Consider the following 23757-nt stretch of genomic DNA (forward strand, 5'->3'; position numbering starts at 1 on the left):
ATCCCTCTGCTCAGGCAGCCACTTATCTGAGTCCATCAGCTGCTGGGCCCTGAGGCACACACTGGGCTCAAGCCCTCCGTGGGTTGGCAGGCAGGTAGTGAACAGGACCTTGAAGCCTGGGGTCATGATAACGCTTTAGCGGAGTCCCCAGGGGCTATGGGCGCAGAGTGGGGGCTGCTCACCTGCAGAGGGCAGTGAGGGGCTGGGCATAAAGTGACCAGGAGAGAGGAGATTGGAACAGAGCGTGGGTGCAGAGAGGGGAGGGATCAGCTCCTAGAGCTTTGTTGGCAGGTGTAAGCTTTTTTAATTCTCAGGGAGAATTAGGTCTGCGGCTTAGCCAGGCCTAGATCCCTGCCTTGCTGCTCACAGTCCTGGGGCAAAGGAGGGCAAGGCAGGACACAGTGGAAGGGAAGGTCCCCCAGGAGCAGGCCAAGAAAAAATGAGACCGCCCAGTGGGGGTGACTGGCACCTGCCCCCCACTTCCTCCTGTCCCCACACACCAAAGGGGGACATTCAGAGGCAAACTCTCCAGAATCAGAGGTGGCATTTCAGAGATGGAAGGACCCTTGGGGAGCAGAGGAATAAACTGAGGCTCCAAGAAGTGAGTTTAAACTAAAGTCACAAAAAATTCAGTGGTCAGCCCAGGCCCAGAGTCTGGCTGTGTTTTTTCACACTGTCCCCTCCCACGTTAGGCCGATTTGTCATTTCCTCTCAGTGGCCACAGCTTCCCCTGATTGCTGGGGCTCCTTGGCTGCACATGCAGGACCTGGGAGCCTATGGCAGAACCAGAGGGCTCTGCAGGAGGAGAGCCCATCACCTTGAAGCCCAAATGGGACCTAGAAAGGGAAGCTAGGGAGACACACGGACTCCTAACAGGTCTCTGAAAGAATAGAGGAGTAAGCTGCATTTATGCACATCGTAAACCTTTGTCTGACCCTGAGATGCTCTGAGGTTGAGAAGAAAGGGCTTGGCCTTTGGAGGTTCAGCCTCCTGACGCCTCCATGGCCTTGGGCAACCAGCTAGCCTCTCTGGGCCTCAGGTTCATATAACAGTCAGCCATCTGCCTCTTCGGCCATTGTGTTAGATGAGAGGTATGAGAAAGGGTCTCTTAGGTTATTAAAGGGAGAACCCCTGGCATGTAAGTAAGGCCTGGGAGGCCTAACCAATTCCCTCCTAGTTGGTCCCAGGTACCAAAGTCCCTCCATCATCCCAGCAGGGCGGGGTCTCCCAGCCACTGGTGGGCTGCACCTCATTCCTCAGCTCCAGTGAGATGGGGGAAGTTTGGGAGCCACCTCTCCTCATGACCCTCCTCCCACCTGCCCTCAGCTGCGTGGTAGACGAGATGGACTTCTCCAGCATGGAGCTGGACGAGGCCCTGCGCAAGTTCCAGGCTCACATCCGCGTGCAGGGGGAAGCCCAGAAAGTGGAGCGGCTCATAGAGGCCTTCAGGTAGCACCCCCTTCTGCAGCACCCGTCCCTTCAAACACCCTTCAAAACATACACCTGGGGCACAGCAGAGGCTGGGGAAGAAGGGCTGCTGTGGGCCTGGGGACTGGAGGTGCTGGCGGGTCAGTCAAGGGCTGGGAGAAGCCCTCGTTGTGAGGTGCGAGAGGTGGGCTGAGTAGAAAGGAGAAAAGGAAAGGGACAGAGCCCTCGAGCTCTCCAAGACAGAGCAGCCCCCAGGTGGCCTGCAGGGTCTCGCTCATCCCACACATGTGCAGATATTTACTGAGCATCTGTGCAGGGCTGGTGCTGGGGGATCTGTGGGTGTGTGACACCTGTCCTGTCCCCTCAGAGGGGAGAGGGCCAGGCTGCGAGTGGGATCAACAGTATGTGGAGACTGGGATGGTGGTAGGGGGTGCTACCCAGACCTAAAGCCTTGCTGGAGCTGGGGAGGGTGAAGAAGGGACCTCAGTCCCACTGTGTCCCCCACCACAGCCAGCGCTACTGCATGTGCAACCCCGAGGTGGTGCAGCAATTCCACAACCCTGACACCATCTTCATCCTGGCCTTCGCTATCATCCTCCTCAACACTGACATGTACAGCCCCAATATTAAGCCTGACCGGAAGATGATGCTGGAGGACTTCATCCGAAACCTTCGAGGTGAGGAGGTGGGGGCAGGGGGAGAGGCCACTGCTCCGGCCTGATCTGTTCAGTGCTAATTCTGTGCGTCTGAGCCCAGATGTAGATTGTCACTCCAGCAGCCAAGCGCACTGGATGCTGTTCCCTGGGCCTGGTTGCACATAGCAGCCTGGGGAAGTTGCTTGCATTCCAGGCATGTGGGGACTTTCCAGGAGCCACTGTCACTGGCCTGTACCAAGCAGCAAGTGCCCTTGGGCACTGCCCCATGCCTGGCACAGACTGTCCTCCACTGGTTTACCTCCAGGCCCCTGGCACCATAGTTGCTGCCTAAGTGATACAGCCCTCCCCACTGCACAACTTATGAGGGCTTTTAAGTCTTGGGTCCATTTAAGTCAGCCCTGCAGGCGACGTACAGCATGTACCAGCCAGGTCCTCTTCTAACTGATACAGTGTGCCACCCCGCAGGTATGGAGGAAAACTGGCAGGGTGTGATGTGTGCTCAGCTGATTGTTTCCTTTTTTTAGCATCTTAAAAATAAAAGTTATACATGAAAATAATTTAATAAAGTCAAATAACTCTACAAGACTTGCTAAAAAAATTAGTCCTGCCCTTCTTACCATTCTTTCTTAGAGGCACTTTTCTTGTTTTTTTGCTCTCTGTTGGGTTTCCTCTACATCACTAAACGACATGCTTCCTTCTGCTTCTTTTTTTTGTATTCCTTTTTTATTGGTATAAAAATGCATACTGTAAGGCCTATAAATCTGAGCTCTTGGCAAATGTTTATATTCCTATACACCTATGTAATTACACCCAGATCTGAATAGAGATTGCTACCCTCACCTCGGAACATTCTTTCATGTTCCTTTCCATTCAGTCCCCCTGCCCAAGAGTAAAACTCTGACCTTCCAACACCACTGACTAATGGTGCCCGTTCTTGAACTTCATATGAATGGGATTATACAGTACATGTATACTTTGGTATGTGGTTTCTTTCATTCTCTGCTACTTATTCATTTTAAAAACCTTAAGTATTATCTATTAATTTCTGTCTTAGTTTGTTCAGGCTGCTATAACAAAATACTGCACCCTGGGTAGCTTATAAACAGCAGACACATACTTCTCACAGTTCTGGAGGCTGGAATTCCAAGGTCAAGGCACAAGCAGATTCAATGTCTGGTGAGAGCCCAATTTCTGATTCTAGCTGATGCTTCTCACTGTGTCCTCACAGGTGGAAGGGGTGAGGAAGCTCTGGGAGTATCTTTCATAAGTGCACTAACCCCATTTGTGAGAGCTCAACCCCCCTGACTTAAGCACTTTCTGAAGGCCAACCCCAATACTTTTGGGCATCAGGATTTCAACTTATGAATTTAACAGGGGCACAAACATTCAGACCACAGCAGTCTCCCCTTGTGGAATATAAGGGTTTAGCTCTTTCATCCACTTTCCCCAGACCATCCCCACTAAAACCATGTCACAGCCCCATGCTCTTGCTATAGTTTTAGCATCCTTTTTGTGACATCAGTGTTTATGTAATGAAAACTAGGTAAACACAATCCAAAGCTAAGTGTTGAAGATACAATGATTGCAAATCCTTTCTATTTCTATTTTCCTTGGAGTAAACACTCATATTCTTTGTCTATTTGCTTAGCTCTCTATGCACCTGCCATTAATTCATCTCCAAGCTCTCCACCTTAAGTGTTAAGTCCCTCTAAACACAGTGAGCTCCACGAGGTATTCCATGAGGTTCACCTTCTGGACGCATCTCTCCCAGAGCCTCCAGCTCTGATCTGGACAGTGCACAGCCATCATCGTAGCATCTCCATTCACCATTGTCTGCAGGTCTCCTTCACCTTGCTCCAGTGTTAGATTCCTCTTTCCCAGAGTTCATAGCTTCCTGTTTGACAGAGAAAGGTACACATCATTTTTCCAGAAAAAAAAAAAAGGTACACTGGAGGCAAACTTTTTGAGAACTTATGTGTCTGGATATATCTTTTGCTATCTTCACTCTTGATTGGCAGTCTGGCTGGGAGGAGAAGTCAAATTGGAAACACTGAACTCAGAACTCTGAAGGCATTCCTCCATTGGCTTATAACTGACAATGCTAAAGAATTCTCTGTTGTTCCTCTGGCCTTTGGCTATTATTTTGTCTTGCTTGCTCTGAAAATTTATTGGTTCTTCTCTTTGTCCTTTCTGTTCTGAATTTTCATCTTGATGTGACTTTTGTTATGGTTTTTTTCCATTTGTTGTACTAGGCACTGGGCTGTTCCTTTAGTCTAGAAACACAAGTCCTTCAGTTGTGGGAAGCTTTCCAAATATCCTGTTTGTTTCTCCCACTCAATTTTCTCTGTACTGTTTTTCTGGAACTCTTATTATTTAGACATTAGATCTCCTAGTTTGATTATCTGATTGTTATAGTTTTCTATATGCCGTCTTTGTCTTCTTGTTGACTTTCTTGAAGGTTTCCCTCAGCTCTACCTTTCAAGTCTGCTACTAAACTTTTCATTTCTGTTGTCATATTTTTCATTTTCAATAGCTCTCTTTTTGTTTTCTAAATGTTTCTCTTTTATAGCATTTTATTTTTGTATTGTAAATGCAATGTCTTCTTATATGTCTCTGAAGACAATAATATGTTTTTATTTGTTTGTTTCAGTTTCTTCCTGCTTGCCTCTATTTCTTCTGGCTTCCATTTTCTGTTTTTCCCATACTTCTTTCTTATATATAATTGATGAAACTTGGTTGTCCATTTATATTTAAGAGTGAGCCACTAAACAGCTGATTAAACTCTCTTTGAGTACAGGCGGGCTGCGGAGTGGTGGACTTTTTCATAGGGTGGTTTAGTTGAGCTGCTTCATTGGGGGACCCCTACTGTGGTATCTTTAGATGTTTCCTCTTGTGCTGGTTGATCCCCCAGAAAAGAAATATCCCATCTGTTGTCCAGAAGCTATGAGTCTGGCTGCCAACATCCAGAGATCTTTGCGGGTACACAGGGTTGAGGGGAGTGTCTTAATATGTAGACATCAGTTCCATCCTCCAGTATTCAGCACAGACCCCACCTTCAACTGGGCTTGGGTCCTGCAGCCTGGAGTTCCTGGTTCACACCTTCCACAGGATTAACCTTCAGTGTTCTGCTGCAGTGGAGGAAGGGATAGGGAAATCTAAATGTTTTCTGGATTTGTAACTTATTTTTCTGTTTTGAGCCCACCTTCACCTCCACTTTAAGAGATCCTTTTGCCACCAATTCTAGAGCTCTTCTAGGTTGTCGTTCTTCCTTGTCCAGTTTCTTAGGTTTGCTAACTCATTCATTCACTCTTCTGCTTTTCAGGCCCCATGGTGCCATCGCTTCTTCCTCATTGTCTTTGTCTTTGTGGGTGTAGCCTCTTTTTAAAATTCCTTTTCACCAGAATATTCATAAAGAGATGTGAAACCTGCCATCTTTACCTGGGAGCCTCTGTGTATTCAGTCTTGATTCCTGCTTTTTCTTGCCCCCAGCCTGATTTCTCTCATGTCCCCAGAGGTGCTGCATGGCCCATTAGCTCACCTTGAAAAACCAGGTACAGCCCTAACTGGTGTGGCTTAGTCAATTGAGTGTGACCTGTGATATGAAAGGTCACTGGTTCAATTCATGGTCAGGGCAAATGCCTGGGTTGCAGGTCAGGTGCTGGTTGTGGGTGTGGGAGAGGCAACCAATTGGTGTACTCTTCTTCCTTTCCCCTCCCTCTAAAAATAAATAAATAAATAAAATCTTTAAATAAAAAAAAAAAGAACCAGGTACATATGTGGAAGGAGCAGGGTTAACACAGAGAGTTGCTCATAGAAGGTGAATGTCCTTTCAGTCCTACAAAAACTCCTTTGAAGACACTTGCCAAAGTTGCTTTATTTTCAATTTTTTCCTCTTATCAAAGAAGCATATTGTCATTAAAGATTTAGAGAAAGTAGAAATTTTTTTATTTCCTCTGTTTCTGCTTCCAAAGAAATTTGTTTTCATGTTGATATGTTTCTTTTTAAAAAAAAATTTAATTGATTTTAGAGAGAGCAAGGAAGGGAGAAAGAGAGAGAGTGAGAAAGAAACATGGATTTGTTGTTCCACTTATTTTGGCATTCATTCGTTCATCCTTGTACATGCCCTGACAAGAGACTGAACCTTGGCATATCAGGATGATGCTCTAACCCACCAAGCTAACCAGTCAATATACCCTCTGGCTATATTTCCTGCTAATAATATTTGTTACCAGAGTTATACCATTACTATGAAATAGGAGATGGGTAGAGGGTCTCTTCACCTGCATTGCCACAGGGGGCTCCTCTTTAATCAAGGCCCAACTCCCACCACATTCCCAGTGAAGGAAGAATCTTGTCAGCCATTCAACAACTAATCATGGAATACCATGCTCCCTATTGGAAGGGAAGGAAAAGCCTGAGAGGGGGTGAAAACTTAAAAGAAAACAAGACAGAGCATTAGTCTTCAAGATGCTCCCCTGGCAGGGCAGGGGAGGGAAGGTTAGACAAATGCATGGAGGACAAGAGGACCGCAGAGGCAAAGGCACATAGCAGTGCCATGAATGCTGTATTTGGAGATGAGGACAGAGGCCTGGGAGGTAGGAGTGGAGGTTCTGGAACAGCAGGAGATGAGGCTGGAAATGTGTGTTGGGGCCATATTATAGCGATATAATATGCTTAGCCTGGCTAAGGAGTTTGTCCTTAATTTAATGGCTATGAGGAGCCAACCATTGAAGGCTTTGGAAAAGGGACAGGGCAAAATGAAGGCCACTCTTTAGGAGCATTTGTCTGGGAAGGGGCTTCCCCTCTCTGGCTCCAGGTCTCTGACACCTCCCTCCTCCACCTGCTTGCCCCCCTTCTCCCACTCCAGGTGTAGATGATGGCGCTGACATCCCCAGGGAGCTGGTGGTAGGCATCTATGAAAGGATACAGCAGAAGGAGCTCAAGTCCAATGAGGACCATGTCACATATGTCACCAAGGTGGAGAAGTCCATCGTGGGCATGAAGACAGTAAGTGCCTGCTGCAGAACAGTACTCCCCTGTGGGGGTCATGTCCTCTCCTGTGTCTGCTAAGCTCTCCCTTCTCCCACCTCCTTTCATTTCTTTCGTCCTGACATCTGCTCCCATCCTCTTCCTTGCCTTTCAAAAACACTTTTCCATTACTCATGCACTTAGTAATTGCTGAGTTCCTACTGTGTGCTGCACGCTGCACCCTCTTCTTTCCCTTGCCTCATTTCCTCATTACCTCTTGCTCCCAGCTGCTGCAGCAGGAGAGACTGAGGTGAAGTGTTGGGCAAGACTGCCCAGGGCCCTATTGTTGAAGCATCTGAATGGCCAGCCAGGAAGGTGTAGGATGGGGTGGACACTATGCAGTCCTGGCTAGTCCTACTGGATAGAACACAGAAAATGGGCTAACATACAATTTAGACTGTGGTGTCTCGAATCATTGGGGCACCCCTTAGTTGTGATCTACGTCTCAGGCAATATGTTGTGAGTTTGCAGTGATTTTTAAGGTGAGCTTCTTTGTAGTTTACTACTTTGCTTACATGCCAGCAGAGGCTGTTTATGCCATAAGTACAAAGGGTGTGGAGTGGGTTCTCAGGTCTGTCTCCAGTTCCTCCTCCCTAAATTGCTGGGGGTCACTTTGGGGACCTCATCTGAGGCTGTGCACTGGCTCCTCTGTCCAGTTTGTGCAACAATGGCCCTTTTCTGCCTGGAGCCCATACATATATTTAAATCCTCACCCAAGGATATATTTAGAGAGAGAGAGAGAGAGAGAGAGAAACATTGATTGGTTGCCTTCTGTATACGCCCCAACTGGGGATCAAATCTGTGATGTAGGTGTGTGCCCTGACTGGGGATTGAACCTGCAACCTCTTGATGTACGGGATTACACTCCAACCAACTGAGCCACCCAGCCAGGGCCCAGGACCTATATTGCTGAGGTTTTAGCATCTCTCTGGTTTGCAGACACCCTGGAGCAGATTCAAGGTGTCCCTGTAGTCCCCTCCCTCTTGCACACTTTCATTTAGGTGTGCAGTGGAGAAGGGGTGGGGTGCCATCCTGCAGGCCACAGCCTCAAGAAGGTCTTGGTGGGAAACAGGTTGACAGCGACTGGGTGTCAACAGTCTGAAAGTGCTTATCAACTGTCTTTCCCACCCCTTCACCTCCTCCTTTACTCCAGCATAATGAGCCAGACTTGCTCCCTAAGAAACACGATGAGAGGGAAAGAGCCCCAGTGACAAGAGGGGAGGTTTAGAGTCAAGTTCAGGCCCTGTAATAAAGCCCTAGGCCTCCATCGGCTCTCCTGGGACATGGGTGCTGTGCAGGGGTGGGGGACCAGGAACCCTGGCATCTCCTGCTGAGTGTGGGTCTCTCCCCAGGTGCTGTCAGTGCCCCATCGCCGCCTGGTCTGCTGCAGCCGGCTCTTCGAGGTGACGGATGTGAACAAGCTGCAGAAGCAGGCCGCTCATCAGAGGGAGGTGTTTCTCTTCAACGACTTGCTGGTGGTGAGTGGACTGGCCCAGGGCACTGCTGCCCTGCTCAGCCTTGGCAAAGAGTGGCAGAAGGGGCCCTCCCAGACTGCACACTGGATGCTGTGTACTTAGCATCTGATTTACCTGTTGGTAGCATTTTCACATTATGGGGTGTGAGGTAGCTTAGGCAGATAGGGGCATTTCTACTTCATAAGTTATGAAATTGAGGCACAGAGAGGTTAAGTCATTTCCACAGTCATGGTGGAAATGAGTTAGATTCTGGATCCTCCTCCTCTCCATGTCATAGGAAGCCTGGGGCAGGCGGGTTACAGGGACGGGCTTCATGTCCCACTGCAAGGGCATACAGTGCTGGTCGCTGGACCTAAGCAGGGCAGGCACTGTCCCTGGGCCTGGAGGGATGCTGGTGTGTGCATGTGCACGCACTCACACGTGTGTCTGTGTGCCTCCACATCTGTATGGCACCCATTCTTTGGTCTTTGAAAACAGGCATCCATTCCACACATGTTCAATGAGTGTCCACTGTGTGTCAGGCATTGTTGTAAGTGCTGGGAAGCAGCAGTGAACAGGCTTTGGTTTCTGTCTTTCCTTTGTACCCCATATCTTCTCTATCTGTGAGTCATAGTGGCACCACCTCTAAAATTATCCCAAATCTGATGATCCTGTGCTAAGGTCCATCTGCCACAGAGCCAGGAGCGATCTTTCCAGAGTGCAAGTCAGGCCTGTCTGCCATGCTCCAGACCTGACCCTGCTTCCTGTGCAGGAGAAGGACTTCCCATCTCCCTGCCTGCCGCCTCCAGGACCCCTGACCTCATGCCCTACTTCTTCCCCGGCTGCTCTGGAACCTTGCCCGCAGCCTGCTTCCCATGTGCCAGGCTCATTCCATCTCAGGACTTTGTTCTTTCTGCTCCTTCTGCTTGAAAAGCTCTCCCTCTCATCCCACCTACTCACCGCCCCCCCCCCCCACCCGTCTCCGCCCCACGTTTTCCCTACCTCCGCCCTGTCTTCATTCAGGTCTCAATTCAGACATCACCTCCTTACACAGGCCCTCCCTGGCCACCTAGCAAGGGAGCCTGCCAAATCACTGTCTAATCCTTACCCTTTTATTTTCTTCAGAATACTTCTCAGTTCCTGAATTGCCTTATTTCTCCATTCCTTCACCTCAGTTTTTGTTTGCTCACTTGTTTTTATTGTGCTGGTCTTCCTCCCCTGAAGCAGGAGCACCCTGAAGGGTGGGCACTCCCTGTCTCCCTCCTGGGGCCCCAGAGCCCAGCTCATGGAAGCTGCTCAAGAAATATTCGTGTATTGTATTGTATCATCGGCTTACAGAGCTTTCATTTTAGTAGAGAAGGGAGATAAAAAATAGGTAAGAAAACAAACAATGAAGATGGTACCAAACTGAGATGTTATGAAGACAGTGACAGGGTGATAGGATTGACAGCGACTGGTGTTAAGGTGGACTTTTTAGGTTTTTTGTCTTTTTAGATAGGATTGTCAAGGAAAGAACCTGTAAGGAGGCAGTATTTCATCTAAGATCTAAGTAATGAGAGTAGCCCAGCTTTGCAGAAAGCTTCAGGGAGAATTATGGAAAGGGAATAACATGAGTGAAGAGTCTGCCGTTGACTGAGCCTGCCCTGTTCAAGCTACAGAAAGGAAGAGAGTGTGGCTTGAGCAGGAGCCAGAGTAAGGCAGGGACCAGATCCAGTGGGGCAGGAAGTGGGGATTGGCTTCTTCTAAGAGCAGTGGGAATAGCCACTGGAGGGTTTTATGCAGGAAAAAAACATATTTTGATAGAGTGAGTGTTGATTGTATATGTGTGTGTAGATGTATTCAATAGATGTATATGCACATGTGTGTGAACATATCCTAAGTATATAAGTGTGCATGTGTGTGCATGTATCTTTGCATGTGTTTGCCTGTGTGTTCAGGGTCATCCCTGGGAGTTCATGCAGCCACACACGTGAACACCCTCCAGTGCCTCTCTGTCTCCCTCTCCTGGACAGATTCTCAAACTTTGCCCAAAGAAGAAGAGCTCCTCCACGTACACTTTCTGCAAGTCGGTTGGCCTGCTGGGCATGCAGTTCCACCTCTTTGAGAACGAGTGTGAGTCTCGGTGGGACCAGAGATGAGGCAGAGAATGGTTGGGGGGCGTTGAGGGCTGCAGGGAGTGGGAGGGGGAGAGCGTGCTGGACTGGCTCCTGCCTTACCTGCTCCTGCTCACGACCACGCCTGGGGTCTGGTTTCCAGATTACTCTCATGGCATCACCCTGGTGACCCCGCTTTTGGGTTCTGAGAAGAGGCAGGTGCTACATTTCTGTGCCCTGGGCTCGGATGAGATGCAGAAGTTTGTGGAGGACCTGAAGGAGTCCATTGCAGAGGTGACGGAGCTGGAGCAGATCCGGATAGAGTGTAAGAACACAGTGCATCCCAGGCCTTCTGAGGCGGTTGGCAGGGAGAGTGGCCAGCTCCCAGTCAGCAAGGGGCATAGTCAGCTTGTAGACAGGCAGGGCTCTGACTTTTTTCCCCACTTCGGAGTGAGTGTGGGATGAGCCAAGGACAACCCTACCATCCTGAACTTCCCCCAGAGCACTGCACCACCACGGCCCCCGTGGGTGCACTGCCCTTCTGTTTCTCCGTAGTTACGGTGAGGTAGATTAGAGCATGTGCATGTGAGGCCGCGAGGGAGCCCTCACAGCTGAGAACTCCACTGCGCGGGACCAGGACACTGAGCCGGCTGACCAATGCAGGAATGCAAACCAGAGTCCGAGCCCCAGCATTTCTCTCACCAAACTCTCTGTGCCTCTTCCCCTGGATCCGGTCCCGGTTCACATACTACATTTGGTTGTTTCACTTCTCCCATCTCTTGTCATCTGAAATAGTCCCCCCGACTTAATTTTTTATAGCATTGTCTTTCAGAAGAGCCCAGGCTGGTGTTCTGACTGTCCCTCATCTTGGCCTTTCTGTTCCTAAGCAAATCCTTGATTCTTGATTGTTCCAGTTCAGGCATTTTAGAAAACATGGGTCTCTTCGTATGTCAGGGTGGCTTACTGGTTGCTTTCCGGCCTAAGAAAAGAGCGGCAATGACCTACGACCTCTGCCCATTTGCAAGCTTTTACTATTTAAGCCCTGCTGCGGCTTCAGATAACTCTGTAGGTAATTAAATAACAATGGACTCAGATAGTAAAACAAAAACTAAAACTAGACCTTATACGGCCACTTAGCTGAAAAGTATTTCTAAGTTCATAAAAATCCATTAGGCACCGGAAAGGCAGCGGGAATTTTTGAGCAGGGAGCTGGATTGCGGAGAGCGGCTTTTTAGTCAGTGTTTTGGACCATCTACCATGCACTAGGCAGTTTGTTCATCTCCCCCTAATCCTCACAGTGATGCTGCACAGTAGGTGCTTTGTCCTCATGTGCCAGATAAGACTCAGAGAGGTTAAGGGGTGTGTCCAAGGTCATGCATATCAAAAGCAGAGGAGCTGGAATGTGCATTTAAGTCTGACTTTGAGGTTCACCTATTTCCCACTATAGGAGGGACAGAAGAGGTTTTGTTGATAGTTTCCAAAACAAACAAACAAAACTAAATCAAGTTAAAACAAACAACAAAAAAAGCCCCACCAACTGTATACCTCCCGTAACTGCTTGGGTGGAGAGGGTATGTGAATCCCCTTTCCGCTCTGTTGGCATACTTGAGTTCAACAGTATAACAAATAGACTCTTTTCGAGAGGACTGGGCTGGATGCTCAGAGATGCAACCTCCGCTGTTGATCCTGAACATTTTCAAGCACACACCCTGAAATAGCTTCACTTCTCTCATTGTCCAAATGTCACAGGAGGCTCCACACAGCCCTGGGGAGCCACAGTGGGCCCACAGGCACCAGCATTGCTGGAAGAAGCACCTTTTCCCCATCAGCCTGGGAGCAGCACTTCGTATATCTCCCCAGAGTACAAAGGAGCAGATATCGCCAGAATGTGTATGTCAGGGAGTGAATATCCTCTCCCGCTGTCTAGGGGGCAGGGGAGTAGGGAGAGAGGCTCACATATGGCTCTTAGTCTTCAGATAGGGAGAAAGGGGAGGGGCAGCAGAGGGATGGCACAGGGCTGGGCAGGGAGGCAAGTAGAAAGGAGAAAATGAAAATCAGCAACAGCTAATCTGTATTGAGCACCGATTTCGTGCCTAGACCTGGGCTGAATGCTGAACCTATTGTGTTATTTAATTCTTGCCACAACTTTCCATGAGGTGAATAGTAGTATTCTCATCTTAGAGATAAGGAAACTGAATCTAACAGAGCCTAAGGAGGCAGTCCAAGTTCACAAGTCAATGACAAAACAATGTTTGCGCCCAGGTTCCTTGGAGTCCTTGCTCATTTCACTAAAGCCAAGAAAGCCACTCTGTGGGGAAAGGAACACATCTCAGTTGGGTAAAAGTGTTTCATATTGATTGATGCTGTGCTGTGATCCAGGCAATCAGGACAAACGGCTTTGGTTTGGGGGGCTGCAGTGTGGTGTTTCTGGACTATAGACAACCAGCGAGGTGGAAAATAGGACCCGGGGGGAACAGCTTTAATAAAAAGAACTTGAGTTATGTCTCCTAGAAAAGAGAAGCTGAAGGAGTGATTTAATAACGACTGTCAAATCTCCACGGACAGTAACTTGCAGTTCTCCAGCAGCGACCAGAGAACAAGAAGGGACGGGTTTGCAGTCTAGAGAGGGACAGTGAAATTGAGTACCAAGACAGAAGCCTCGGCCACACAGGTCGGCAGCACCAACAGGCCCTCAGGCATGGGGGTCCCCTCCTGGGGAGAGCTCTGAACCCTGCACAGACACAGCAGACTGGGGGCTCAGTGCCATGGGAAGCACAGTGAGCAGGTCAGATGGCAGCAGCCATTGCCAAGGTCTGCTCGGCCAAGTGATCTTATGCATTGTAATAAACACTGGCGTTCATTGAGCACTTGCCACAAGCCTCCTCAGTGCCTTAATGTATTTCCTCATGTACATCCCCTTAAGGACACTTTGAAGTGGGCACTGTTGTCCCTCAAGTGAGGCATGGAGAAGTTCCATAACTAACCTAAAGATACACAGCTAGAAAAGTATCAGAACCAGGAGTCAAACCCACACAGCCCACCTTCCTCTTCTTAACCTCTCTACCGCCTGTCTGGCATTCAAGCAGGTACTGTGATCCCTGTAGACAAATGAAGAGATGGAGGCTCCAGAGGGCATTTAACTTGCTGTGCTGTAGGTGCCAGACTCTGAGGCCCATGTTTTGTGGCAAGTGTTAGGGACTCGTCCTCCTCCTGCTCTCTCTGTCTCCTCTTTTTCTTTTTCACCTCGTGTGGTTGAGGTTAGGGTTTCTCTCTGTTCATGAGCCTCTCCATTCCCTAGGGGAGCTGGAGAAGCAGCAGGGAGCAAAGACACTCTCCTTCAAGTCTGGAGGAGCCCAGGTGGACCCACAGTTGAAGCAGGGATCGCCTACAGGTGAGCCTTGGCTCTGCTCCAGAGTTGCAGACCCCAGGCCTAGATGGCTGGGGCCCTGGGTGGCATGGAGGCCACTTATGGCCCCTGGGCTTGGATTCCTGGGAGATTTGGGTGAGGGAAGTGCTCATTTCCATGGCCATCCTTCCTGCTGAGGAGCTCCAGGCTTAATCTCCTGGGGCCTTAGCTGTGGGAGTGGGGAGGAAGGCAAGAGACACTCTAGGGCCCAGGGCCCCATGTTCCATTACTGTCCTGCCTGGAGGAGTCAGGCCAGGAGTCCTGATAACCCTGTCCCCAGTGAGGTGCTTTCCCCCCTCACACACCCCCACTCTCTGAAGTTCACTGGAGGTGCCATCCAGACGAATGAATCCAGCTTCGGGCTTTGTACCCCCTTTGGCCACGTCCTCTAGGCCTGCTTTCTTTCTCCCACTGACACCTTCTATCTTCCTGTGCTTTGCCCTCCCCTTACCCACCCTACTGGGAGCAAAGGAGACGTACCTCCACCTTCACCCGAATGAAAAAGAATTAGAAGGAGAGGTGACATGAGAATTAAATCCCATCCCAATAAGCCCCAGCAAACAACCCAGAACTGTGCGCTCATTAGTCAATTCAGGAATTTATGTTACATGTAACACACACTTACTGAGAGCCTGCTGTGTGCCCCGTGCCCAGCACTGGAAAACCAGGGTCCTGGCAAGACATCAGTGTGAGCTGAGAAACTCCAGTGGGTTTCATGCAGGTCCACAACCCTCAGTGATGGCCAGGAGGCCATGGTGCTGCGAGGGACCACAGCGCAGGGCGGGGCACGCCAGCCGGGAAATGGATTCATTTTCTAAGCAGGACTCAGGGCTCCTTGAGCTGTGTGGAGATTCTCCCTGTGATGGCACCTTCTGACCCAAGTGTGACCTGCCATCAGGCATTTGTGATTCTCCCACCCCTGCTTTTCAGCCAGCCCCTTCATTTCCACCAGGTCACACTTGGTCGCTGCTTGTTTTCACAGCCATTTACACGCAAGAGCTGAGTCTCAGCTGTGATTCATTCCGACAGCCCACTGCATACCGCACGCCCCAGCCTGCCTCTTTTCAGCTGCAGCCCCTGGCCAGACCAGGCTGTGTCTCCAGGGCTGTTGTCAGGGGACTCCACAAAGAGTGCTTCCTGACCCCAAAAGCTGTCCCAGCTCCTCTTGTGCTACAGAAAGAACTAGTGTGGGAACTGGCAACCTCCCCCACCCCAGGGGCTGTGAGAAATGAGAGAGGCTCCAGCAGAGGAGCCCTGGAAGGCCTTTTGGGCAAGAGGTGGGGGTGGATGGGTGAGGGAGGTTGACTGAGTCAGGAAAAGTCATCAAGCTGTCGCTGGGGTTCCAAAGGGTCCTGGTGCTGAGCCAGGCCAGTCAGAACACCCTTGTGGCAATTACAGAGCCATTATGGGCTCTGCTGAGCCGGGCCCTGGGGTGAATGCTCTGTAGATCTCACCTCACTGAACCCCCACCCTTGGCTAAGAAGCAGGAATAGGAACCAAAAAGGAACATGGCCCCTCCCTCAAGGAGCCTGTATTTGAAGGAGACAGATTAAAATGGTGCCCACAAATGCCCAGTAGAGACTCCTTGTGTTTCTAGGAGCCAAGAACTAATGCCAGCTCATAACCAACTTGCACAGTCCAGGTTGGGGAGGTCTTGACTGTGGGTAAATTAAGCTCAACAATGCCCATGTGACAAGGTGTGTCAGAGATCTTCAGGTCTGGGGAGGTGCAGAGAGGTATAACATCCTGCCTACGGTCACACAGCTATTAAGTGGAAGAACTGGGCCCCAGTTGCCAGTCCACTGACCTGGCTGCCTCTGTCAGGAGTGGCATGGTCCCCAGTCTTAACGACCACACCCTCTAGTTGCAGGCTTGTGCAGTTTGGAGTGGGGGGGGGGGGGCAGGGATTTGTATTGGGAGGGTGGAAAGTGAGCCCTATGCTCTTTGCATTCAAAGCCAAAAGGGAAGCCGCGCTGGGCGAGAGGCCTTCGGAGAGCACAGTGGAGGTAAGTGGAGGCCTGGGTGCCCAGGTGAGTGATTCTGTGCCCCACTTGTCCTTCTTCTCACCGTCTCTTGTTTCTCTTCTCAGGTATTAATCAATGCCTCCCCAGCCCGACTCACCATTTTACCAATTTCAAGAGATACAATTAAAAGTTACTGCTAGCATGGGTAATGCCACTGTTCCAGTGCCTAATTAAGCTGCAGCACTTTCTCCCATGCCCCAGCCTGGCCTGCCCCAGCTGATTACCCTCCAAGGTCCAGCTCCCAGACTAACACCATGCACATGAAGTCCCCCACAGTGTTCCCTCCCACACACCCCCAGGCCCACGTGCCCAGCACACTGCTCTCTGATCCCCTAATACTTGCTATATATCAGAGAGCCTAACATTCCCCTCCCTGGAGCCCTCTTATCCTCCACGAGGGAGCCTGGACCCCCTCCAGAGAGCCACCCCTTCCAGGGTGGACCCTGCCTTCTCAGATGCTTCTTGGAGAAGTTGGAGACTTGAGAGTGGGTCAGCCGGGAGGGTGGGGCTTCTCTCTGGAGCAGCTGGTCCATCTGGAAAGCTGGCCACGAGCTAGGGATGTGCACAGTAGAAGAGGAGGCAGAGCAGGGTTGGGGTTGTTTTAGGGGTTTCTTGGGGGAGAGGCAAGCTTTCTGAAGACTGTCCATGTCAAGGGAAAGATGGCCCATCCTCTAGCCACACAGGAAGGGACTAGGGAAGTAGCAGCAGCAGCTGGTCCTTCCCAGGCCCCAAAAATGTCACCTGAGGGGCATGCACTTGCCCCTGCAAGCCTTTCTGGATCCCTGTCCTGCACTGGCTCCCCTCAAACCCCAATAAGCCCCGTCACTCCTTTTCTGCCAAGCCTCCAGGGACCACTAGCCGCTCACACAGACACAGCCTTTCCCAAACCGCATCCCCAAGCTGGAGAATCCCCCATGCAGAGGTCTGAGAGAGGAGCCCTGCCACCCACCAGTCTAAGCTCAAGGAAGCCCCAGGACACTCCAGGGGAACCCAGTTTCTTCTCTTTCCCCACAACCCCCACCCCCCACACACCTGTGTCTGGAGGAGGCACCTTTACTCGGAGGAGCTTCCTGCCCCAGCAGCTGACAAGCCCCCAGGGTGGGTATTCCATCCCCTGCCCTTCCTCCCCCCATCTTCCTGCAGCTGCCCATTCTCTAGCCTTGCAGATAAACACACGAAGCTACCAGCCCTGCCTGCACCGTAGCCCGACCTACACAGGGAGGACAAGCAAGCTGATGGCCCTGTTCTTCCTCCGACCCTGCCCACAGGGCTATGTGACTATCTGCAAGGCTGCCACCCCCAGCTAGCCCCAGGGCCCTGCCAGCCTCTGCTCCCCTGCACATGGGGCAGCCTCGCTGCCCCTCCTCTCAGCTGGACCCTGAGCTCTCCTGTCCTCTGCCCTCTGTCATTTCCTCGTTGCCTGGCAGAGCCCCTCTGGCAGGTGCTTCTCCATCTTCAAGCTGTTCTGATCTGCTACTCATGTTCCATTCTCTCTCTCTCTCTCTCTCTTTCTCTCTCTCTCTCTCTTTCCTTTCATCAGCAGGGAGGTGAGAAAGGGGGGTCACAATGAGAGAATGTTTTGCTGTCACTTCCTGCTTTTCACTTACTATTAAAGATAAGGGATCAGGTTGGGGTGCGAAGGAGGGAGGTGAGAGTGCAGACGACATCAGGGAACAGGAGGTAAAGAGGCGGTGCAGGGTGAGGCAAGGGTTGCACTACGTGGGGGGCAGGGGGAGGAAGGGAAAGGAGGCTCAGTGAGTCTGGACTGGGGCAGCTAGGCATTGGCCTGGGGAGGGGCTGCTATAGAGGGGAGGTGGGGGTGGGGGGTGCAGAAAAGACCCAGCTTGCCCCATTGTCTTGGCCACTTTTCTCCTGGGGAAGAAGTTAGAATATGAGCAAGTGGGGAAAGCAACCAGTCTGCCCAAGTGAGGACCACAGAGGGCTCCCCAGAAGGAAGGAGGCCCCACCATGCTCTCTGCCCCGTGTCTTGGCGGGGCCGAGCAGGGCTCAGGAGCCCCACATTAGCTCGGGGCGGGGGGATCTCAGGCCTGAAAGTACTGCCAGGCTGGAGGATGAGAATGAAGAATAAAGACTGCAACCTGCTGAGCATGGCGTGGGGCTTGTGAATATTGAAGGACAGAGGACAGGGGCTTGGGGGGCTGTGGAGGACGAGCGCACAGGCCCTGGAAGGGGTCCCTGCAATTGTGCCTTTTGCCAATAAATAGTGTTAAGATCTGCTGGTTTAGGGCTGTGAGGTAGTTTGGGGCTGGGCCATCTTGGTCTAGACTTGGGGATAAGGGCCACTCCCTGCAATCTGGACCTTCTCTGTGCTCTGAGAAGCCTGTCCTGGGTGGTGGTGACAAGGACAATAGGAAGCATCCTCAGAGAGAAAGGCCCCTGCCACCCACAAAGGGCTCAGGTGTTGGAAGGGGGTTGTGGCATCTAGACACTTAGGGGATGAGAAATTAAACCCCTCTCCTTCCAGAATCCTCTAGCCTCCCTTCCACCCATGTCTTCCCCCTCCCCCTGCCAGCAAGAGGAAGCTAAGCTGGTTCACAGTGACCTCCATGGCCACCTCCTTACTACCCACTTAGGAAATAAAGATTAGAATCCTTTCTGGGTACCCCCTCCTGCAGCAGAATAAATTTAACCAGGACCCAGGTTGGGTTAAAGAGGCAGCTGGAGATCTGACTCTGGCCTTTGCTCTCTGGGCTGCTCTTGAGTGTGAGGTCATGGCCTAGGGGAGTCTCAGGAGGATGGGGTAGATCCAGACCACCTCTTAGGGGCCCCTGGCATTCTGGGGTTTGGGTGCCTTCCTGATGTCAATAGTGACGATGAGGCTTCCTCTGTAACAAAGCCAGAGGGAGGAGAGGGCTGGAAAGTCTCAGTGATGCTCAACCCTGTCCCTGTGTCCTCCCTTTGTCCTCAGCTCCTCAGCACACCCCTGGGAGGTGGTTGGGGGGGTGGGGAGTGTGGCAAAGACCCTTACCCCTGCTTTTCAAGCTCAGACACTGGTAAAAAGGAAGGTGGGGAGAAGTGTACCCACAGCCCCAAAGGTACCCAGCAGGCCCATGAAGTCAGAATGCAGAGCTATGCAGAGCCTGAGAGTCTTTGGTCTAACTGCCCACCTCACGGATGAGGAGACTGAGGCCTAGAGAAGGCCTAGAGACTGAGGCTACTCGTGGTCGGTGGCAGAACATGTCAGTCTCTTGACCGCACCCAGGGTCAGAACCTCTGTCGGCTGCCAGTTTTCCTCCAGTGGGGAGATGGGGAGTGGGTCAAGGTGAGGGCTGAGAGCCCCTAATGTGCACAGGAGCCACAGAAGGGGAGAAGGGAGGCTCAGGGTAGCCAGTCCTAGCAGCTGGGATTTAGTCTTGTAACATTTCATGCTTCTCTGGCTGTTTCTAAACTAGGTGTCAATTCACAACAGGCTTCAAACGTCCCAGCACAACTCCGGGCTGGGGGCCGAGAGGGGAGCTCCGGTGCCACTGCCAGACCCGCAGCCTAGCCCCCTGAGAGAACAGCCCCTGCCGCCGTTGCCACCGCCGCCACCCACGCCCCCGGGGACCCTGGTGCAGTGTCAGCAAATTGTCAAGGTCATTGTCCTGGACAAGCCCTGCTTGGCCCGCATGGAGCCCCTGCTAAGCCAGGCTCTCTCCTGCTACGCCTCTTCCTCCTCTGACTCCTGCGGCTCTACACCCCTGGGCTGCCCGGGCTCCCCTGTCAAGGTCATCCACCAGCCCCCGCTGCCCCCACCCCCGCCCCCCTACAACCACCCTCACCAGTACTGTCCGCCAGGCTCCCTGCTGCACCGGCGCCGCTACTCCAGCGGCTCCAGGAGCCTGGTGTAGACTGTCCCACACTGCTGTCCTAGGAGGGCTGTTCCCAGGGACCCCGGCCACCCCTTAGCTGCACCCCAACCCTGGTACTCTGTGTTCCTGGTCACCATCCCTGTTGTTTTGGAAAGAGAACCCCAGTCCCTAGCACCTGGAGTTGCCTCACCTGATCAGGCTTCCCTTATTCAGCTGAACACCCTCTTCTTAAATCTGGAGACACCACCACACTCTCCTGGGCCCTGCATAGCCAGACACAGCCAGGCCTCCTCATCCTCCTGCCATCACTCGCCACATGGACCTTGGACTGGAGAGAATAGGAACTGGGGGCCTACCCGGCTTCTGGGTCCTGCGTCTATTGGGCCCTGGGCCTCAGGCTGGGAGGGAGGTTCTGGAGGCCAGTACCCAAGCACCAGACAGAAGGTGGCCTGGGTCCCTGCGCAGCACTAGGTGCCACCCTGGGTGGAGGAGGGTTGGCCCTCCATCTCTGGAAGAACCAAGAAAGTGGGAGTGTGAGGGGGGCTTTCTCTGCTGCCCTTGCCCCCCACACAAGCTCCCACAGGCTCAGGAGGCTGCTGGTCTGTCCGCCAGGATGTTGATTATCCTGACTACTTCCTCCCCCTGCCCAGGACCTGCTCTTTCTCTGGAGTTGGGCCCTGCCTGCCCGGGGCTGCCCAGACTCCAAGAAAGCTTTGGCAAAGGGATGAGGCGAGGGGGACCAGTCTCAGCTCTCTCTAGGTCAATTCAACAGGGCTATGGAACCATGAGGTCATATGTCTACAAAATGAACCTCTTTAAAGTTTTATTCCCTAGCCCCAAATAATACCCAGTCAACACAAAATGTGCACTGGGCACAAACATAAACACGTGTGAGAACTAGGTTAATTTCTTCCACTGTGGCAGCAGAAACAGGGCGAAAGAGTAGCGGTCCGCCCAGGGGCAGATGCAGCCAGCGAGTCAGGGCTCCCTGCCACATGACTTCTGGGGCCTCCATGGGGGGGGTTAGATGCAGAAGTGGGTGAGAGAAGCAGGTGCTCCATGGGCACTTGCATTTCCCGTGCTGTCGTCCCAAGCTTGCCCCTCAGCCTTTACATCTCCCATCTCCAGGCTTCCCCCAGGAAGGCACCAGGTCCGCCTCCTACAGGGGGCACTAAAAGAGTTCCTATACCCTCAAAATTGCAAAGGAGAGCAAAGTGGGGCTCACTGACCCCCTCAGGACCAAGCAGCATTGGTGACCTTTAGGTGACCCCCCAGAGCCTAGGCAGTCCCCCTCAAAGACCGCAGGAGGCCCCAGGTCCCAGTCATGCCTTCCAGGCAGCGTCTGTCCCGAGCCAATCAGGACTCCTCAGCCCAGTGCCATCACCCCAGGCTGTCCTTCACTGGGCTCCCCTCCTCCGTGGAGCCCATTACCCAAGCAGCCCGAGCGATGGAGGTAAACATGGGCTAGGTCTAAAGTGAACGTGCTTCTCCTGGACCCCACCCCATGTCCCACTGCAGTCCCCTGGGCCAACGAGGAGACCGGGTTCTTCTCCCGCTCTCTGTGCTTCCAGATGACCTAGTTGTGTTTGTACGTGTGGAGTCACCAAACGTCATTATGCTGTCACCCAGCGAGTCTATTTCTGGCCATGTCTTTGTTAGCCTGGATTCCATAACTTGTGACCAGTTGCTGTCTCCTCCACTGTGGCTCCACAGCCAAGCTGTTTTTGTCCTGTTGTCCTGCCCCCTCTGCTGTGTCTCTACTGTGACAGGGACACTACAGTCAGAGCCTTTCAGAACAGTGTGGCTGACAGGTGGGGCGCACAAATTCAGACACGTCTGATGCCCTCGGCCAGGGCAGGCTCCCCCCTGTAGGGCGAGAGCAGGGCATCAGGAGCAGAGTCGTGGGGATAGGAGCGAGGGGGTCTTGAATGAGGGGCTGGAAATGGAGTGAGAATTATGGAGGGGCATCAGGGAGGGTGAGTTAGAAAGGAAGAGGAGTTCTGAGGCGGCCGAACATGTTTATGGAGTGGGGACTGGGATTGCCGGGGCTGGTGAGGAAGGAGCCCAGTCCTGGCTCTCAGGCCCCTTGTCAGCTGCTCACGCAGGGCTTCCAGGTGACAAAGTACCATCCTCCCTGTCGATGGGCACAACAGCTCTGGCCCACCCTCCCACCTCTGCTGCATCCCTGACTTTCTCTGAGAACCTGGATGCTCAGGTCATAGGGGCTTCAGCCCCACCCCCACCCCAGCACTTTGGTGGCTTCCTGGGCCCCACTGGCAGCACTTGGAGTCCTGGCCTAGGAAACAGATCCACCCAGGCTCAGCAGCATGTGGGGCCAAACCTGAGTTGTGAGGGGCTTTTAATCCCCAGCGGCCTGGGGCAAGGTACAGCTGGCCCTCCCCACTGTTAAGGGAGCAAGAGTCCCCAGTGTCTGCGTCCTCCGTCCCCTGATCAGCCAACAGGCTAAGGCTGGGACCCACCTCTGTCCCCATCCCCAGGGCCTGGCCCCCAGAGGCCTTGGCCAAGCCTCCTGCCCTTGCAGAGGCCCAGCCGGAGATGTGCATGGGCCCTCCTGCTCTCCCGCGCTGAGGGGCAGTGTGCGACAGCCGAGCTGCCGGACACAGCCTCCTGGGTGTGTGCCCAGTTACCCCAACATGCCCCGCTCCATCAACTCTCTAGGCCTTACTTTGGGGGACCTGAGCCCCTCTCTCAATTTTACCCATTTGGCTTCAGCTCCAGAATTAGGAGTAGAGATGAAACTAGCTTTTCCACCCACTTTTGGGCAAGTCCCACCTCCAGACCTGCCCCGGCAGCTTGACCTAGAAGCTTGCCTGCCTGCCCACCTGTGTCCAAAGGCACACACCTTTATCAGCTCTGGGTCCTTGACCCCTGAAATCCTTAACCCCACCCCCACCCCACCTGTTCCCTCATAGCCTGCCAGAATGTCTCTTTGTACCCAATAGGCTTCCCTGATAACCATCCATCTGTCCCTGTGTTGGGCTGTACATCCTCCCTGCTGCACCCTCCTCCCTGCAGACGCCCCTTCACCCCATTGGAGAGGAGCTTCTCTAGGGAAAGGCAGGGTGGCTGCTCCCAGCGACTAATCCAAATGGCAAATATTTTGTAACAAAATAGCCCAGAGGTATTTTATCTGTTCAATTCATAGAGTTTTAGAGATTATATTGAAATATGTCTCTTGAGCAAACTGTGTCAGCTGTGTTTCTTTCGTTCTGCAAGAGGGAGGGCACATCTGAACTCTGAGCATCTAACTGGCAAGAGTCCGGAGCCAGAGGACCTTCTGATGCCCTCAGCCCTGGGGTCTCTGGGGGGCAGCTGGGTGGCCAGGCTGCTCTGCTCTGGCCACAGCAGCATCAGGCTTGTCCCCAAGGGTGACACACTTCTGAGCCAAGCTGTGACATGACTGGGGGCTCAGGTGCCATCAGATGGGTGGGCACTGAGTAGGAGATGGGGTGCAGGGCCAGGGAGGTGACCCCCACTGACACACACACACTCACACTCAGCTTTGAGCCATTGAGATAGCATGTTACAATGGAGACCAGGGGTGGCTCTGAAGGAGAAAGCACCATGACGGTCATTGTGCACCCAGCAGAGTGAGGGGTGAGGGGCCAGAGCCCCATGGGCCCTGCTTGGCTTTCTGTCATGGGAGTGAGGTTGTGTTGGGGGTCAGGGTCCCACTGTTAGATCACTAGCCTCAGGGGACTGTCACCACACGTCAGCTCTGAAGCCTGACCTAATCACAGTGGCTGGTTTGGCAAGCCCTGGGGTATACTCTTCCTGTGTGCACGGGGCAGCAGATTCAGGTGAAAGGACTGGGGGAACATTGGTGGGGACAGTG

The 23757-nt window shown here is 52.3% G+C and overlaps 1 protein-coding gene across 5 annotated transcripts in view; it reads left to right on the forward strand.

Annotated features, from left to right (window-relative positions):
* The window catches only part of IQSEC3 (IQ motif and Sec7 domain ArfGEF 3), a 109116-nt gene extending 86072 nt beyond the window's left edge, over positions 1–23044 (forward strand). The window contains exons 6-15 of one of the 5 annotated variants that reach the window (XR_008426522.1): positions 1327–1449; positions 1939–2105; positions 6952–7091; positions 8465–8590; positions 10579–10678; positions 10823–10984; positions 13958–14050; positions 16022–16071; positions 16155–17187; positions 19520–19561. Coding sequence is in view for 4 of the 5 variants with exons in the window: in XM_053921717.1 (XP_053777692.1) it covers positions 1327–1449; positions 1939–2105; positions 6952–7091; positions 8465–8590; positions 10579–10678; positions 10823–10984; positions 13958–14050; positions 16022–16071; positions 19503–19940 (1399 nt within the window). In the remaining variant the exon portion in view is untranslated. Of the gene's footprint in view, positions 1–1326; positions 1450–1938; positions 2106–6951; positions 7092–8464; positions 8591–10578; positions 10679–10822; positions 10985–13957; positions 14051–16021; positions 16072–16154; positions 17540–19502 lie in introns of those variants that run through there. The other 4 variants (XM_053921717.1, XM_045198595.2, XM_045198618.2 and 1 more) reach the window with 4 other exon arrangements.
* Positions 23045–23757: the final 713 nt, after the last annotated feature.

Source organism: Desmodus rotundus, chromosome 3 (genome assembly GCF_022682495.2).
Source record: "Desmodus rotundus isolate HL8 chromosome 3, HLdesRot8A.1, whole genome shotgun sequence".
Taxonomy (NCBI): Eukaryota; Metazoa; Chordata; class Mammalia; order Chiroptera; family Phyllostomidae; genus Desmodus; species Desmodus rotundus.